The sequence below is a fragment of the Eubalaena glacialis genome, chromosome 15 (genome assembly GCF_028564815.1).
Source record: "Eubalaena glacialis isolate mEubGla1 chromosome 15, mEubGla1.1.hap2.+ XY, whole genome shotgun sequence".
Classification (NCBI taxonomy): Eukaryota; Metazoa; Chordata; class Mammalia; order Artiodactyla; family Balaenidae; genus Eubalaena; species Eubalaena glacialis.
The window spans coordinates 25790854-25811001 of NC_083730.1; the positions used below are offsets into that span (position 1 = coordinate 25790854).

Genomic DNA, 20148 nt, shown 5'->3' on the forward strand with positions numbered 1-20148 from the left:
GATTCCATATATATGTGTTAGCATACTGTATTTGTTTTTCTCTTTCTGACTTACTTCACTCTGTATGACAGACTCTAACTCCATCCACCTCATTACAAACACCTCCATTTCATTTCTTTTTATGGCTGAGTAATATTCCATTGTATATATGTGCCACATCTTCTTTATCCATTCATCCGATGATGGACACCTAGGTAGCTTCCATGTCCTGGCTATTGTAAACAGAGCTGCAATGAATATTTTGGTACATGACTCTTTCTGAATTATGGTTTTCTCAGGGTATATGCCCAGTAGTGGGATTGCTGGGTCATATGGTAGTTCTATTTTTAGTTTTTTAAGGAACCCCCATACTGTTCTCCATAGTGGCTGTATCAATTTACATTCCCACCAACAGTGCAAGAGTGTTCCCTTTTCTCCACACCCTCTCCAGCATTTATTGTTTCTAGATTTTTTGATGATGGCCATTCTGACCGGTGTGAGATGATACCTCATTGTAGTTTTGATTTGCATTTCTCTAATGATTAATGATGTTGAGCATTCTTTCATGTGTCTGTTGGCAATCTGTATCTCTTCTTTGGAGAAATGTCTATTTAGGTCTTCTGCCCATTTTTGGATTGGGTTGTTTGTTTTTTTGTTATTGAGCTGCATGAGCTGCTTGTAAATCTTGGAGATTAATCCTTTGTCCGTTGCTTCATTTGCAAATATTTTCTCCCATTCTGAGGGTTGTCTTTTGGTCTTGTTTATGGTTTCCTTTGCTGTGCAAAAGCTTTTAAGTTTCATTAGGTCCCATTTGTTTATTTGTGTTTTTATTTCCATTTCTCTAGGACCTGGGTCAAAAAGGATCTTGCTGTGACTTATGTCATACAGTGTTCTGCCTATGTTTTCCTCTAAGAGTTTGATAGTGTCTGGCCTTACACTTAGGTCTTTAATCCATTTTGAGTTTATTTTTGTGTATGGTGTTAGGGAGTGTTCTAATTTCATACTTTTACATGTACCTGTCCAATTTTCCCAGCACCACTTATTGAAGAGGCTGTCTTTTCTCCACTGTATATGCTTGCCTCCTTTATCAAAGATAAGGTGACCATATGTGCGTGGGCTTATCTCTGGGCTTTCTGTCCTGTTCCATGGATCTATATTTCTGTTTTTGTGCCAGTACCAAACTGTCTTGATTACTGTAGCTTTGTAATATAGTCTGAAGTCAGGGAGCCTGATTCCTCCAGCTCCATTTTTCGTTCTCAAGATTGCTTTGGCTATTCGGGGTCTTTTGTGTTTCCATACAAATTGTGAAATTTTTTGTTCTAGTTCTGTGAAAAATGCCAGTGGTAGTTTGATAGGGATTGCATTGAATCTGTAGATTGCTTTGGGTAGCAGAGTCATTTTCACAATGTTTATTCTTCCAATCCAAGAACATGGTATATCTCTCCATCTATTTGTATCATCTTTAATTTCTTTCATCAGTGTCCTATGATTTTCTGCATACAGGTCTTTTGTCTCCTTAGGTAGGTTTATTCCTAGGTATTTTATTCTTTTTGTTGCAATGGTAAACGGGAGTGTTTTCTTAATTTCACTTTCAGATTTTTCATCATTAGTATACAGGAATGCAAGAGATTTCTGTGCATTAATTTTGTATCCTGCTACTTTACCAAATTCATTGATTAGCTCTAGTAGTTTTCTGGTAGCATCTTTTGGATTCTCTATGTATAGTATCATGTCATCTGCAAACAGTGACAGCTTTACTTCTTCTTTTCCGATTTGGATTCCTTTTATTTCTTTTTCGTCTCTGATTGCTGTGGCTAACACTTCCAAAACTATGTTGAATAATAGTGGTGAGAGTGGGCAACCTTGTCTTGTTCCTGATCTTAGTGGAAATGGTTTCAGTTTTTCACCATTGAGGACAATGTTGGCTGTGGGTTTGTCATATACGGCCTTTATTATGTTGAGGAAAGTTCCCTCTATGCCTACTTTCTGCAGGACTTTTATCATAAATGGGTGTTGAATTTTGTCGAAAGCTTTCTCTGCATCTATTGAGATGATCATATGGTTTTTCTCCTTCAATTTGTTAATATGATGTATCACGTTGATTGATTTGCGTATATTGAAGAATCCTTGCGTTCCTGGAATAAACCCCACTTGATCATGGTGTATGATCCTTTTAATGTGCTGTTGGATTCTGTTTGCTAGTATTTTGTTGAGGATTTTTGCATCTATGTTCATCAGTGATATTGGCCTGTAGTTTTCTTTCTTTGTGACATCTTTGCCTGGTTTTGGTATCAGGGTGATGGTGGCCTCGTAGAATGAGTTGGGGAGTGTTCCTCCCTCTGCAATATTTTGGAAGAGTTTGAGAAGGATAGGTGTTAGCTCTTCTCTAAATGTTTGATAGAATTCGCCTGTGAAGCCATCTGGTCCTGGGCTTTTGTGTGTTGGAAGATTTTTAATCACAGTTTCAATTTCAGTGCTTGTGATTGGTCTGTTCATATTTTCTATTTCTTCCTGGTTCAGTCTCGGCAGGTTGTGCATTTCTAAGAATCTGTCCATTTCTTCCAGGTTGTCCATTTTATTAGCATAGAGTTGCTTGTAGTAATCTCTTATGATCCTTTGTATTTCTGCAGTGTCAGTGGTTACTTCTCCTTTTTCATTTCTAATTCTATTAATTTGAGTCTTCTCCTTTTTTCTCTTGATGAGTCTGGCTAATGGTTTATCAATTTTGTTTATCTTCTCAAAGAACCAGCTTTTAGTTTCATTGATTTTTGCTATTGTTTCCTTCATTTCTTTTTCATTTATTTCTGATCTGATCTTTATGATTTCTTTCCTTCTGCTAGCTTTGGGGTTTTTTTGTTCTTCTTTCTCTAATTGCTTTAGGTGCAAGGTTAGGTTGTTTATTCGAGATGTTTCCTGTTTCTTGATGTAGGCTTGTATTGCTATAAACTTCCCTCTTAGAACTGCTTTTGCTGCATCCCATAGGTTTTGGATCGTCGTGTCTCCACTGTCATTTGTTTCTAGGTATTTTTTGATTTCCCCTTTGATTTCTTCAGTGATCACTTCGTTATTAAGTAGTGTATTGTGTAGCCTCCATGTGTTTGTATTTTTTACAGATCTTTTCCTGTAATTGATATCTAGTCTCATAGCGTTGTGGTCGGAAAAGATACTTGATACGATTTCAATTTTTTTAAATTTACCAAGGCTTGATTTGTGACCCAAGATATGATCTATCCTGGAGAATGTTCCATGAGCACTTGAGAAAAATGTGTATTCTGTTGTTTTTGGGTGGAATGTCCTATAAATATCAATTAAGTCCATCTTGTTTAATGTATAATTTAAAGCTTGTGTTTCCTTATTTATTTTCATTTTGGATGATCTGTCCATTGGTGAAAGTGGGGTGTTAAAGTCCCCTACTATGATTGTGTTACTGTCGATTTCCCCTTTTATGGCTGTTAGTATTTGCCTTATGTATTGAGGTGCTCCTATGTTGGGTGCATAAATATTTACAATTGTTATACCTTCCTCTTGGATCGATCCCTTGATCATTATATAGTGTCCGTCTTTGTCTCTTGTAATTGTCTTTATTTTAAAGTCTATTTTGTCTGATATGAGAATTGCTACTCCAGCTTTCTTTTGATTTCCATTTGCATGGAATATCTTTTTCCATCCCCTCACTTTCAGTCTGTATGTGTCTCTAGGTCTGAAGTGGGTCTCTTGTAGACAGCATGTATATGGGTCTTGTTTTTGTATCCATTCAGCCAGTCTGTGTCTTTTGGTGGGAGCATTTAATCCATTTACATTTAAGGTAATTATCGATATGTATGTTCCTATTCCCATTTTCTTAAATGTTTTGGGTTTGTTATTGTAGGTGTTTTCCTTCTCTTGTGTTTCTTGCCTAGAGAAGTTCCTTTAGCATTTGTTGTAAAGCTGGTTTGGTGGTGCTGAACTCTCTCAGCTTTTGCTTGTCTGTAAAGGTTTTAATTTCTCCATCAAATCTGAATGAGATCCTTGCTGGGTAGAGTAATCTTGGTTGTAGGTTTTTCTCCTTCATCACTTTAAGTATATCCTGCCACTCCCTTCTGGCTTGCAGCGTTTCTGCTGAAAGATCAGCTGTTAACCTTATGGGGATGCCCTTGTGTGTTATCTGTTGTTTTTCCCTTGCTGCTTTTAATATGTTTTCTTTATATTTAATTTTTGATAGTTTGATTAATATGTGTCTTGGTGTGTTTCTCCTTGGATTTATCCTGTATGGGACTCTCTGTGCTTCCAGGACTTGATTAACTATTTCCTTTCCCATATTAGGGAAGTTTTCAACTATAATCTCTTCAAATATTTTCTCAGTCCCTTTCTTTTTCTCTTCTTCTTCTGGGACCCCTATAATTCGAATGTTGGTGCGTTTAATGTTGTCCCAGAGGTCTCTGAGACTGTCCTCAGTTCTTTTCATTCTTTTTTCTTTATTCTGGTCTGCAGTAGTTATTTCCACCATTTTATCTTCCAGGTCACTTATCCGTTCTTCTGCCTCAGTTATTCTGCTATTGATCCCATCTAGAGTATTTTTAATTTCATTTATTGTGCTTGTCATCGTTTCTTGGTTCCCCTTTAGTTCTTCTACGTCCTTGTTAAATGTTTCTTGCATTTTGTCTATTCTATTTCCAAGACTTTGGATCATCCTTACTATCATTATTCTGAATTCTTTTTCAGGTAGACTACCTATTTCCTCTTCATTTGTTAGGTCTGGTGTGTTTTGACCCTGCTCCTTCATCTGCTGTGTGTTTTTCTGTCTTCTCATTTTGCTTATCTTACTGTGTTTGGGGTCTCCTTTTCACAGGCTGCAGGTTCGTAGTTCCCGTTGTTTTTGGTATCTGTCCCCAGTGGCTAAGGTTGGTTCAGTGGGTTGTGTAGGTTTCCTGGTGGAGGGAACTAGTGCCTGTGTTCTGGTGGATGAGGCTGGATGTTGTCTTTCTGGTGGGTTCGTCCACGTCTGGTGGTGTGTTTTGGGGTGTCTGTGGCCTTATTATGATTTTAGGCAGCCTCTCTGTTAATGGATGGGGCTGTGTTCCTGTCTTGCTAGTTGTTTGGCATAGGGTGTCCAGCACTGTAGCTTGCTGGTCGTTGAGTGAAGCTGGGTCTTGATGTTGAGATGGAGATCTGTGAGAGATTTTCGCCGTTTGGTATTACGTGGAGCTGGGAGGTCTCTTGTGGACCAGTGTCCTGAAGTTGGCTCTCCCACCTCAGAGGCACAGCCCTGATGCCTGGCTGGAGCACCAAGAGCCTTTCATCCACACGGCTCAGAATAAAAGGGAGAAAAAATGGAAAGAAAGAAAAAAAGAGGATAAAATAAAATAAAATAAAGCAATTATAATAAAAAATAAGAAAAAAAATTATTAAGAGTAAATTTATTAAGAAAAAAAAATTTTTTTTAATTTTTAAAAATAGATTTATTAATTTTTTATACTAAAAATAAGAAAAAAATTATTTAGAAAAAATTTATTAAGAAAAAAAAATTTTTTAATTTTTTAAAATAAAAAATATGAAAAAACTTATTAAAAATTTTTTTTAAAAATAGAAAATAAGGAAAAAATTATTAAGAAAACATTTATTAGGGAAAAAAAAATTTTTAAGCCAAAAAAAAAAAAAAAAAACGGACGGACCTAACCCTAGGACTAACGGTGAGAGCAAAGCTATACAGACAAAATCTCACCCAGAAGCATACACATCTACACTCACCAAAAAAAGGAAAAGGGGAAAAGTTAATATATCCTGCTCCCAAAGTCCATCTCCTAAATTTGGGATGATTCGTTGTCTATTCAGGTATTCAACAGATGCAGGCACATCAAGTTGTTTGTGGAGCTTTAATCCGCTGCTTCTGAGGCTGCTGGGAGAGATTTCCCTTTCTCTTCTTTGTTCGTACAGCTCCCGGGGTTCAGCTTTGGATTTGGACCCGCCTCTGCATGTAGGTCCCCTGAGGGCGTCTGTTCCCCGCCCAGACAGAACGGGGTTAAAGGAGCAGCTGCTTCGGGGGCTCTGGCTCAGTCAGGCCGGGGGGAGGGAGCGGTACGGAGGAGGCGGGGCGAGCCTGCGGCGGCAGAAGCCGGCGTGACGTTGCAGCAGCCTGAGGCGCGCCGTGCGCTCTCCCGGGGAAGTTGTCCCCGGATTACGGGAGCCTGGCCGTGGCGGGCTGCACAGGCTCCCGGGAGGGGCGGTGTGGAGAATGACCTGTGCTCGCCCACAGGCTGTTTGGTGGCGGCAGCAGCAGCCTTAGCGTCTCATGCCTGTCTCTGGGGTCCGCGCTGATAGCCGCGGCTCGCGCCCGTCTCTGGAGTTCGTTTAAGTGGCGCTCTGAATCCCCTCTCCTTGCAAGCCACGAAAGAAAGAGGCAAGAAAAAGTCTCCTGCCTCTTCGGCAGCTGCAGACTTTTTCTCGTGCACCCTCCCGGCTAGTTGTGGTGCGCTAGCCCCTTCAGGCTGTGTTCACGCAGCCAACCCCAGTCCTCTCCCTGGGATCCGACCGAAGCCCGCGCCTCAGCTCCCAGCCCCCGCCCGCCCCGGCGGGTGAGCAGACAAGCCTCTCGGGCTGGTGAGTGCTGCTCGGCGCCGAGCCTCTGTGCGGGAATCTCTCCGTTTTTCCCTCTGCGTCCCTGTTGCTGTGGGATCCGCGCTGATAGCCGCGGCTCGCGCCCGTCTCTGGAGCTCGTTTAGGCGGCGCTCTGAATCCCCTCTCCTTGCGCGCTGCGAAACAAAGAGGCAAGAAAAATTCTCTTGCCTCTTTGGCAGCTACAGTCTTTTTTTTTCCCATGATGTCTTAAATCCATTTAATTATATGTTTGATCAGTGTCTTGTCCCCCAATTACATTGCATCTTTCTCTTTTTTTCCCTTTTATTGAATTTGCTACTTGTTTAAAAAAATATTTTATTGAATTTTTTCCCTTTTATTGAATGTGTACAGTTGCTGTACACATTGCATCTTTCTTGCAGACACAAATTATCATCTATTTCCTTTGTAAATTCTCTGATTATTCCTTCCACTGAATAGGTTGTCAAGGGTATCATCAGTGTCTTAAGTAAAACACAAAAATTTCAGGTACAACCAAAATTCAAAAAATATTTTCACGGAATTTACTTATTTTACACATATAAAATGTCCATTTAAAAATAAAAAGAGGGACTTCCCTGGTAGTGCAGTGGTTAAGAATCCACCTGCCAATGCAGGGTACACGGGTTCGATCCCTGGTCTGGGAAGATCCCACATGCCACGGAGCAACTAAGCCTGTGCGCCACAACTACTGAGCCTGTGCTCTAGAGCCCGCGAGCCACAACTACTGAGCCCACGTGCCACAACTACTGAAGCCCGTGTGCCTAGAGCCTGTGTTCCGCAACAAGAGAAGCCACTGCAATGAGAAGCCCGCGCACCACAACGAAGAGTAGCTCCCGCTCGCCGCAACTAGAGAAAGCCCGCGTGCAGCAACGAAGACCCAATGCAACCAAAAATAAATAAATAAATAAAAAGAGACTTAATTACAATTTATGAAAATCAGTTATAGTACCTGCTGTGTCTAAACTCTTGTGAACAAAATTTTATCCCGGAGAGCTTAAAATCTGACTTGGAAAAAACAAGACCCATAGGCACATGTTGAAAACCAACCTGTCATGGACAAAATAAGCAACTTGCAAAGGAGCTGGTGCCAGCAAACTGCCTGAGATAAAGAAATGATTTATTTGGAATCAACAGCAGTATAGCCAGGCATTGGCTGCCTTTGTTTTTGCTCATTGCCACAGTCTTGCAAGGCACAAGCTTGTTAGGGTTCTGGCTCCAGCTGGGTCTCTACTTTCCAGAATAAATCCATTTCAGTGGCATTTATGTCATATCATGCACCTTCCACTAGAATGGTTAGGAGAAAAGTTATTATGCATTTGAACAATTAATATATAGGAGAGTAATCCTGAAAGAAAATCTAGAAAAATGTTTGGAAATGACTCTTAGTTAACTTAAAATAATTTACCTATAAAATAGAAAACATGTAAATGGAAATACTCAACTTTTTAAGAAACATAAATTTTTATATTTTTGCAGGCATCTCTGACTATAAACACTTGTCTATAGTGTATAGTCTCTTGAATAAAAAGTGACTTACGGTCTTCTTGATTTATTAACATTGTGGTTTTTAAGTGATTTCCTAAAAAATGATGACAGTCTTTTAGTTTTTAATGACAAGTGTTAAGAGACAGTGTTATTTCCAAATGTTACTGTGTTAGCACCTTGCTACATAGTTCAGGGTGTGCTGTGACATGAAACAAAAAAATTACAGCATGCTGTTGATTATCCCTGGTGCTCAGAGGTAAGAGCGTTGTGGATAAATTAAATTGATAAATAATCCCCAAAACATCATTTTAGCCATTAGCTTCAAATTTCTTTCTTATTAAGACTTTTTCTGGACAACTACTATTAAGCCTCAATATTAACAGATATTAAGCTTTAGCTTTCTCTTCCTACCTTCTGATGGGTGCTGCTCTCTAAATGAAATATGAATGCAAGGTGAGGCAGCACAAGAAAGTGCAGAATTCAGGAGCCTGCTTAATTCACAGAATGGATAATCAACCCTGAATATTCAGGGGTTGGCTCTGATTCAGCCATCAAACCCTTTATACAGAGGACTGATTTAGGAGAGCTAGTGAATTAAAAGCCAGGTCACTCGAAGAAATGGAACGATGACCCTTTGACTACCATGTGAGAAAGGCATCTACTGAAAATACCTCTCATACATCTACTTGTTTAAAAAAATAACACTTTACATTCCAGGTGATCACCTTCTTTAGCTCGAGGTTGCTACAAGCTGGAGCTGAGCTGTCAGTGGAACGGGTCCTGGAAATCATCAAGCAAGGGGTCGTCGCACTGCCCAAGGACAGGCTGAAGGTAAGACTGGGGGAAGAAACATACTGTTGTATCACTTGATGTAAATATTAGTGTGTGAGTGGGCTCTATTCAGAATCATATCACTTACCCAGCACTTGCGCTGGAAAAGGCTCTCTAAACTTGCGCTGCCTACTCTACTGTATACTGACACACAGAACTGTGGTGAAGGATTCTGACAGTTTTCCAGAAGAAATAGCAAAAGGACTGTCTTCACACCACTGCATATCCTATGAGTAACCACTGTATATACTATGAGTAATTCATATATATACTATGAATAAAGGAGCACCTTATTTTTTTAACCCAGTGAAATAAGTACAGTCTTGTTAAGTATCATCAAGGGTTGATGGGAAGGTGGTGGTGGTGGTGATGGCGATGATGATCACTACAACAGTAGCTAATATTTACATAGTGTTTACTCAGTGCTTTTGGGAGGTTCTGAGTGTCTTACATATATTAACCCAATCAATCCTCACAACAGCCCTTTGACGGTAAGTAGTGTTATCATCCTAATTTTCAGATGAGGAATCTGGTGCACAGAGAGGTTAAGTAATTAACCCAAAGCCATATAATTAGAAAATTAGGAAACTAGGAGATTCATACCCAGGCCATCTGGCTCCAAAGTCCATGCTCATAATCACCACGCTATTTACTGTGTGCCTGGGAGTAGCTATAGAAGAGGATCATTTCATGGAAGAGGTAGGGGAAATATTGTATTTTGAGGAGGCATTTACATTTGTGTGTTAGATATGTTCCTGAAGTGATCTCATGATGTAAAACTCATACTTCAAGACTAATTTTCCCATAGGAAAATATGTAAGGGGGAGATTTGGGGGAAGATGCGTGAATGTGCAGCATTGTCGCCTATTTTTACCTTAATACTTCTTTTAATTTTTTTCCTTCATTGCCTCTCAGTTTTTTAGAGTGCTCGTTCCTAAATGAACAGCACACAGGGTGTCATAGTGAATGTTTGGCCTTCTTGATAGTGTTTTATCACAACTAGCTTCTGTTCCAAAGTTACTGTTTGGGGGGCTCTGTTTTTCAGCACTATCACTAGAACCGCCGCTTAATGAACATTGTAGGATATGAAAATATTTTCAGTTATAATAACAGAGTTTATAAAGCAACAGCACATTAGTCATAATCACTCACAGAAGTTCCACTGTCCGTACACAGCCGTGCAGTTCACGCAGTGCTGAGCGAAGGAAGGGTTTCTGCTTATCAGCTAAAATGGCACCACCGTGTGGCAAGAGCATAAAACCTGATTACGGTTCACCAGACCCTCCAGCTTTGACTTTACTCTCTTTTCCTGACAATTCCTGAAGTGTAGAGAATTCATATTATTTCCTTTCTTACCTAAAGTAAGACATCTGAGGTCTTTCGGGTTTTTTCTCACTGTTTCAAATTTATTTGAACTCTACCATGTTAACCAGTAGGAAGTGGTGGATCGTGGTGTTTAAGCTAAGTCAAGAAAGAAGTGGAACTATCAAGAAACCGTAAGGAAAGGGTAATGCAGAGGAGTCAAGGGAAGGGAGATTTTGATGAGATCAAAGAACCATCATAGTAGAAGAAATGGAAATTGTGATTAGAGAGCAGTATATTTAGACCAAAGATGTTCAGAAGGAGCAGATCTCCATGACAACATGATCTGGATTCCGCCATGAGTGGGGGACTGAAATGATACAGATGTGAATGAAAGTCAGTGTGACTGAGCCAGTTAATGAATTGGAAGCCAAGGATGGGCCATACACATGGGCATCATAGGCACCCAGGATGATAAGCCATGGGCGGAAAGAAAGACTGAGCCAGATGCTATAGTAAATGAGAGAGAGGCCTAAGAGTCAGTAGGTGGCAGCTATAAGGAGGAGAAGAAGCTGGTACCAGCCTCATATGAACAGAGCTTTGTACTTAAGGGTAGAAGGATAATAGCCAAGCAACAACAGTGAAAACAAAGAAGACACCAACTGCACCTCCAGACCCTGAAGGCTGGGGAGTGTGAAAGAACAAGCAGCTTTTACTTCCAAAGGCTCCAGGGGTTTGGGAGTCCTGAGGGGAGAACCAAGTTTCAGTTAAAGAGATGGTGAGGAGAGAAGATTCAGTGCAGGGACTGAGAGTGTAGGGATACATCCTAACCGTGAAATTGGGGTTTGAAAAGGCAGTACAGGGTATGGGAGGCAGGGAAGTAATAGGAAGCTGGATCGGGGGAGAGAAAGCACAAAGAGGAATGGGGACGAAAGTACAAAAGAAGATGGCAATGACCAATGATGAGGACATACGACATTAGGTTTAAGCTTGCCACAGGGTTCCGTCAACACTGAGCAAGTCTTTCTCAAGCATCTGCTCTGTGACAGTGTTGCTGTAAGTGCTTGGGCACATAGTGAGCCAAGATCCCTGCCCTTTCAGGGCTCATAGTCTAGCAGGAGGAAACAGACAATGAACAATCAGCGTAACATAATAAATAACAAAATGATCTAGGGCACTAGGATGTGATAAATGCTCTGGAAAATACAGAAAAGGTAGAGCAGCTTGAGGGGGTCTGGGAGTATCCGTGAGGATGTGGTGGGAGAAAGTTTTACAGAGAATGGTCCGGGCAAACCTTTAGCAAAAAAAAAAAAAAAGAGGTGAGAGAATTAGTCGTGCTTATTCAGAGTAGAGTCCTAAGCAGTAGGAACAGCTACTAAAAAGGTCCAAAGCCAGGAGGATGCCAAGCATGTTGAAGAAATAATGAAAAGAACAAAGCAGCTAGAGCTGTGTGAACAAGGGGAGAGGAACAGGAGGTAAACAGGATGATGGGGGTGGGGAGGTGCAGTGAAATGGGGAACCAGTGCAAGAGGAGAGACACGATGGGGTTTCAGTTTTAATAGGACCACTCTGGCTGATGTGTTGAGGGTAGACTATAGAGCAACAATGAAAGCAGAGAGATCAGTTAGACTATTGCTTGACTTGGACCACGGTGGAAAGGCAGAAGTGCTAACAGAATTTGTCCAAGAAATTGTCTGGTGGGCAGAGGAGTGCCCTTAGGCCTTTTAGGAGATAGCTATAGTCTGCATTGATTACAGAAGCTCCAGGGAATGGTGGCTGAACGTAGGTTCTGTTGGACTGGTTAGAGAACTGGTCTGCAAGTACTGGAAGAACTGTTTATGGAAGTGGATTTGGACTTGGACTAGGCGGTCTCAAGGACAACTTTCAGATGTTGGCTAGCTGAGTCTTTCATCGTTAGATGCCTGGCTCTGCTTTGCTAAATGTGCGGCTCAACAGTATATGTGAGTCAATCTGCTACTAGTTTCTAGAGGCTGTCTGTACTAGACAATTCAGAGCAAACTTTGGAGGCCACACACCATAAGACAATTTGGAAAACTTTCAGAGAATCACCAAAATTGTGAAAGAACACAGGGAGTGATTAGGGGAATTCACAGGATCCAAGCAGAAGAGACTTGTCTTCAAGTACTGGAAGAATTGTTTACGAAAGCAGATTTGGACTTATTATGTGTGGTCTCAGGAATAGGACCAATGGGTAGAAGGAACTTGCATTTCAGTCCCATAGAAGGGAGAACTTTCTAAGAAATGGAACTACAGTTGACCCTTGAACAGTGTAGGGGTTCAGGGTGCAGACCCTCCACACAGTTGAAAACCCAGATATAATTTATCATCAGCCCTCTGTATCCACAGTTCCTCTGAACTCACAGATTCAACCAACCATGGATCGTGTAGTACTGTAGTATTTACTGTTGGAAAAAAATCTATGCATAAGTGGATCCACGCAGTTCAAATCCTTGTTGTTCAAGGGTCAACTGTATTTAGAGACGGAATAGGCAACTTCTAGGAAGTGGTGCATTCACTGTCACTGGAGGTGTTAAGAGTAATAGGACGATGGCCACTTGACAGGGATGCAGATAGGTTCCATCTTGCATGAAGCTCTTATCTGTTGGTACTAGCTGGCCAGCACAGTAAATGGAGAAGGATTCTAAGGCTGAGTTCAGGTGCAGCAGGAAAAGTGCTGAGATCCATTAACAACGCCTGCCATTGGCAACAGGAGCAGAAAGCCGGGAGCACATGTACAGTTATTTGCCATTCCAATTGTAAGGACTCAAATATTGGTGGGGAAAACCAACTGTGTGACTTTTAAGAACGTTTCCATTCCTAAGAGTATAATTTTGTCTGTGTATATACTAAAATTATCATTCTCCACAAAGCAGGAAACTGCATAAACATTTGATAACAGTTTTTACTCTCAGAAGATGTAAGAAACAATAAGGAAATATTATTAATCTGGGGATTTCTTATGACAGAGATCACCTTTCAGTTCATAATAGCAGAGGGCATAGTCAGGTTTGTATGCCAAAAGAACATAAATTGCTAAAAGTTGTATATGGTTCATAACAAGAAAAAATGTAGTTCAAGTGGGATGGAAAACAAATAAAATAAAAAACATTAACTATCCAATCACTGATTGTTCTGTGTAAACAAATATGAGAACTACGTTTGTACTGAAGTATCTGTTTTCAACTCTGTATCACATTCGCCTCCTTCTCCAGTCTCCTCTGCATCACAGAGATGCATCCAGAGTACATTTTCCAGAATCCTCCTGTCTGTGTAGTTCCAAATTGCAGTCGGCCAAGGAGAGGCACACTTGCATGCGATTTGGAAAGCAGAAGAGAAGAAGCCATTATTCTCCAGAGGCAGCTCCTGCCTGGCCTGGTGCTGTAGGCGGCCAGGGTCATCGATGTCTCCCCAGAGATACTGAGGTTTGCAGCAGCTTGCAGTGAGCTCTTGAGAACCTCCTACTCCAGTGCTGTAGACAGTCTTCTGTCGCAGCTTCCCTGATCTTGCCTTTCTAACAGTTGCATAAGCCTCTATTTTCCTTACAAAATCCTTTATACTCGAGTTATAGAGAGGACCTTCTGTTTTCCCTACCAAGCCTGTCAGAGAAATAAAACCCGATTGCGAACAGAAAGCAATTTAATATAGGAAATTTGAAAGTCATTGAAAGGACTAAGGAAGCCAACTTCAGCAAAAAACAGTGCTGGCTTTCAGGAAATCAGAAGTGGCAAGAATGTCGTCACCGATGGTCTGGCCTGCCTTCAGACATCCATGTGGAGGTCTGCAGGAAGATTGCTAGAAACCACTGTCAAAACGTTTGCTGAAGCCCACAGTCTGCCCACCACTGTTACCAGAGCACCAGTGGCCTCTGTTTCTCTTCTGCCTTCTGAAATACAAGTTCCTCTCCTTGCCACAGTCTAACCCAAAGCCCTTCTGGAGAGATGCTAGGACATGTAGTTTCCAGGCTTTCAGCATGAAAGGGGAAGAAAGGTGCTTGAGTTGCCAACAACGTGGCATACAATCAAAAGAAACTAAAGAAGCAGAATGAGAAGTTCCTTGACGAGCATGGATTTTTTTTAAAGGATACCTGCAAAAGATAGAAAGAATGGTATGTACAGAGTCCAAAAGTAATGGAGTGGCATGAACTTACACAAACGTTGTCAAAGACTCGAATTGGAAGGGGCCTTTGATCCTCTGAGAGGAGAAAGCAAAGAAAATAAGAAATTGTGGGCCTTCAGCATAGGAACAGTGGACAAGATTACATGGTTGATTGATTTAAGCATTCTCCCATTTTCAAATGCTAGTTTATCTCCTTTAGTGAGAATAATCTCCAACTGGAAAAGAGTATATCCTCTAAATAAAATTGAAGCCTAAGGAGGCAAGACTTGTACTCAGAAAACTATAAAACACTGATGAAAGAAATCAAAGGTGACATAAACAGACGGAGAAATACACCATGTTTTTGGATTGGAAGAATCAATATGGTGAAAATGACTCTACTACCCAAAGCAATCTACAGATTCAATGCAATCCCTATCAAACTACCAATGGCATTCTTCACAGAATTAGAACAAAAATTTTTACAATTTGTATGGAAACACAAAAGACCCCGAATAGCCAAAGCAATCTTGAGAAAGAAAAACAGAACTGGAGGAATCAGGCTCTCCAACTTCAAACTATACTACAAAGCTACAGTAACCAAGACAGTATGGTACTGGCACAAAAACAGAAATATAGATCAATGGTACAGGATAGAAATCCCAGAGATAAACCCATGTACGTATGGTCACCTAATTTATGACAAAGTAGGCAAGAATGTACAATGGAGAAAAGACAGCCTCTTCAATAAGTGGTGCTGGGAAAACTGGACAGCTACATGTAAAAGAATGAAATTAGGACTTCCCTGGTGACACAGTGGTTAAGAATCCACCTGCCAATGCAGGGGACATGGGTTCGATCCCTGGTCTGGTAAGATCCCACATGCTGCAGAGCAGCTAAGCCCGTGCGCCACAACTGCTGAGCCTGTGCTCTAGAGCCTGCGAGCCACAACTACTGAGCCCGCATGCCACAACTAGTGAAGCCTGCACACCTAGAGCCCGTGTTCTGCAAGAAGAAAAGCCACCACAGTGAGAAGCCTGTGCACCGCAACAAAGAGTAGCCCCCGCTCACCACAACTAGAGAAAGCGCATATGCAGCAACGAAGACCCAATGCAGCCATACATACATACATACATACATACATACATAAATAAAGTTATTTATTTTTTTAAAAAAGAATGAAATTAGAACACTACCTAATGCCATACATAAAAATAAACTCAAAATGGATTAAAGACCTAAATGTAAGACCAGACACTATAAAACTCTTAGAGGAAAACATAGGAAAAACACTCTCTGACATAAACTACAGCAAGATCTTTTTTTGACCCACCTCCTAGAGTAATGAAAATAAAAACAAGAATAATTAAATGAGACCTAATTAAGCTTAAAAGCTTCTGCACAGCAAAGGAAACCATAAACACGACGAAAAGACAACCCTCAGAATGGGAGAAAATATTTGCAAACGAAGCAATGGGCAAAGAATTAATCTCCAAAATATACAAACAGCTCATGGAGCTCAATATCAAAAAAACAAACAACCCAATTAAAAAGTGGGCAGAAGACCTAAACAGACATTTCACCAAAGAAGACATACAGATGGCCAAGAGGCACATGAAAAGATGTTCAACATCACTAATTATTAGAGAAATGCAAATCAAAACTACAATGAGGTATCACCTCACACCAGTCAGAATGGCCATAGTCAAAAAATCTACAAGCAGTAAATGCCGGAGAGGGTGTGGAGAAAAGGGAACCCTTTTGTACTGTTGATGGGAATGTAAATTGATACAGCCACTATGGAGAACAGTATGGAAGTTCCTTAAAAAAACTAAAAATAGAACTACCATATGACCCAGCAATCCCACTACTGTGCATATACCCTGAGAAAACCATAATTCAAAAGGACTTATGTACCCCAGTGTTCATTGGAGCACTATTTACAATAGCCAGAACATGGAAACAACCTAAATGTCCAGCGACAGATGAATGGATAAAGAAGATGTGGTACATATATACAATGGAATATTACTCATCCATGAAAAGGAATGAAATTGGGTCATTTGTAGAGATGTGGATGCACCTAGAGTCTGTCATACAGAGTGAAGTAAGCCAGAAAGAGAAAAACATATCATATATTGACGCATATTTGTGGAATATAGAAAAATGGTACAGATGAACCTATTTGCAGCGGGAATAGAGACGTAGACGTAGAGGACGGACATGTGGACATGGGGTGGGCAGGGAAGGGGAGGGTGGGACGAATTGGAAGATTAGGTTTGACATAAATACGCTACCATGTGTAAAATAGATAGCTAGTGGGAACCTGCTGTATGGCACACGGAGCTCAGCTCAGTGCTCTGTGATGACTCAGATGGGTAAGATTGGGTGGGGGAGAGGGAGGTCCAAGAGGGAGGGGATATAGATATACATATAGCTGATTCACTTCATGGTACAGCAGAAACTAACACAACATTGTAAAGCAATTATACTCCAATAAAAAAAATAAAATAAAACTTAAAAAAAAAAAAGAATGGTATAAGCACTGCCAGCCTTTTTCATCTTAAGGCTCAGATGCACAGTTTCTCACAATGCTGGCAGATATAACCTGTGAGTAAAATTTGAGAACTCAAGCTCAACAATAATACTAATAATTCTACAAGACACTTTTCTAAGCGCTTTATAGCACTATGAGTTGATGCTATTATCCTGATTTTCTAGATGAGGCAACTAAGGCTCAGAGAGGTTAAATTACTGCCCAGATGCAAAGCTGGGCTTCACACCAAGGCAGTCTTTCTCCAGAGTCCATTTTGTTTACCACTGTCCTGTACTATCCCCTTCCGTGCCAGTAAGATCACACTAGGATCGTTAGGTTCCATCTGAGCATCACATTGGTAAACCAAGATGTGTGCACAAGCAGGTAAAGTTATAGTAAAGAGCCTGTAGGTCACATAAGGTGAGGAGTAGAGGATATATAACCTGGGAAAGAGAGAAAAATAGAAAAACTGTGTTCAGCTACTTTAAGGATTATACTATGAAAGAGGAATTAAGCTTCTCATTTTATGCCAAGGGCAATGGGTAGTAACTGAACAAAGACAGGTATTAGTTCCACCTAAGGAAGTGTTTTCTGACGGGTAAAGTTGTTTAGCAGTCCATATGGGGCTTCATGAAGTAGTGAAGAGTCGTATTCACGATAAAGTCTGGATGGTAAATGTAAAAAGAGCACCAGATGACAAAGGAACTCAAATCTATAACATAGGGGGAAAAGATTGAAAGAGTTCCTGTTAATAAAAAGTTGCACAGGATGATCCCAAAGATTTCTTGCAATTCTTATGAGTCTAGAATTCTGTCTTCTAAAATTCCAGGAAGAATTTTTGTAGAGCAGTGCTCTGGTAACGTCCTTCTACTATTTAGAGGTCAAGCCCTGTTGCTCCCTGACAAGGTCTGGAGTCCTTAGGCTGCAATTCTAGACCATTCACAGTCTAACCCCAGCCTGCCATTCCAGTCCTTTGCCTCCCTACTTCCCATTCCCCCACCCCCACCCGGTGCTCCAGCCGAGCAGAACTATCTCTGTGCCTTCTTCCTTCCTGCGGTTTTGGATTTACTGACACAATTTTCTTCTCCCAATATACCATTCTCCCACCTTTGCTTTTTGCTTATTCAAATTCTAAGCATTCATTGAAGCCCTTGATCAAGTTAACAACATTTAGGAAGCCTTTCCTTTTACTCCTCAACCTACCTGTGCCTCCCCCCTCTGAATATCCATTGCATTTTATATTTACATTTTTGGGGACTCCTCTCCTCTTCTACCTTGTATGTAGTTATTTAAATGTTTTCTCTCTCCCACTCATCTGTAACTTCCTTGAGAATAGGGGTCATGTCTTAGTCATCTGCATCCCTTTGATGTCTGGTACATAGGAGTTGCTCAGTAAATGTAATAAGTAGATGAATGAAAAGCTCACTTTATATATGCTAAAGAGGAAATGGGGACTTGTTAGAATTCAAGAGTTCTGGAGTAAAATTTTCTATCTCCAGACCTGCTTTTCTAATTTTTATTTTACCATCCTCTTTGCAATTTTAATTCACTTAACTGTCTCTCCCTGTATGTGTCAGGCACTGTTCTAAACTCTGGATACAGCAATGGACAAAGTAGACAAAAATCCCTGCCTCCTCATAGAGCTTGGTTTTTTGTTTTTTTGTTTTATGTGGAGGAGATAGACAATGAGAAATAAGTAAAATATTTGCTTTTTTTTGTACACTGATATTTTATTTTTATTTTTTGTTTTTTCTTTTTTTTAATTGACGTATAGTTGATGTGCAATATTATATAATTTACAGATGTACAATATAGTGATTCACAATTTTCAAAGCATATACTCCATTTATAATTATTATAAAATATTGGCTATATTTGCTGTATTGTACAATATATCCTTGTAGCTTATTTTATAATATTTGCTATTTTAGGTAGCAGTAAATAAGAAAAATAGAGGAGGATAGATAATATTGGGAAGGGAGCAGTTTTAGATAGGTTGTCCAGAAGAGAAGATATTTGAATCAATGCCACCTTGATTTTTTTTTTACATTTTATTTTAAAATAATTTTAGACTTACAGAAAAGTTGCAAAAATAGTAGAGACAGTTCATGTAAACCCTTCATCCAGGATCCGCTGATGCTAGCAACACATATAACTACATATAACTATAGTACAATTATCAAAACCAGAAAATTAACATAAGTACAATACTCTTAACTAAATTACAGGCCTTATTTGAATTATACCAGTTTTGTTTTTTTTTTTCTCCCAGTATTCTTATTTCTGTTTCAGAATCCTTTCCAGGACCCACACTGCATTTACTTCTTGTATCTGCTTAGTCTCCTCCAACCTGAGACTGTTCCTCAGGCTTTCCTTATCATTCATGACCTTGACACTGTGGATGAGTGCTGGTCAGTTATTTTGTAGAATGTCTCTCAACTTGGGTTTTTCTAATGTTTCCTCATTATATATGAAATTATATTGTATATTGAAGTTATACAATATTTGGCAAAATATGTATATTGAAGTTATACATATTTAGCAAAAATACCACAGAAGTGACATTGTGCCCCTCTCAGTTCATCATACCAGGAGGTACCTGGTGTCAGCCTCTCTCATTGCTGTTGATGTTATCCTTGATCACTCGCTTAATGTGGTGGCTACCAGATTTCTCCAGTGGAAAGTCACTATTTCTCCCTTTGTTATTGATTACTATCTTGGGAGTGAGACTTTGCTAATATCCTATTTCTCCTCAAACTTTTGCCTTGATTATATCATTCATCAGTGGAGCTGCCCTACACAGTTATTACTGTGGTGTTTACCTAATGAATGATAATTTTATATTTTATTCTGTAGATTATAATTCAATATTATCATTTATTTATTTCGTTGCTCAAATTGTTCTAGCTTTGGCCAGTGGGAGCTCCTCCAGGTTGGCTCCTGTATCTTCCCCAGCCCCAGAATCAACCATTTCTTCAATGAGCCCTGGTCCCTTTTTTTTTTTAAACTAGCTGCTTTTTTTTTTTTTTTAATTTATTTTATTTATTTTTGGCTGCATTGGGTCTTCGTTGCTGCGCTCAGGCTTTCTCTAGTTGCAGCGAGCGGGGGCTACTCTTCATTGCGATGCGCGGGCTTCTCATAGCCATGGCTTCTCTTGTTGCGGAGCACGGGCTCTAGGCATGCGTGCTTCAGTAGTTGTGGCACACGGGCTCCAGTAGTTGTGGCGCGCAGGCTCAGTAGTTGTGGCGCACGGGCTTAGTTGCTCCGCAGCATGTGGGATCTTCCCAGACCAGGGCTCAAACCCG

At 40.3% G+C, this 20148-nt stretch overlaps 1 protein-coding gene across 4 annotated transcripts in view; it reads left to right on the plus strand.

Annotated features, from left to right (window-relative positions):
• The window catches only part of DYM (dymeclin), a 389413-nt gene that overhangs the window by 319176 nt on the left and 50089 nt on the right, over positions 1-20148 (plus strand). For all 4 annotated transcript variants that reach the window (XM_061170204.1, XM_061170205.1, XM_061170206.1 and 1 more), the window contains one exon: positions 8776-8889. In XM_061170204.1, the coding sequence (XP_061026187.1) occupies positions 8776-8889 (114 nt within the window). The remainder of the gene's footprint in view (positions 1-8775; positions 8890-20148) is intronic.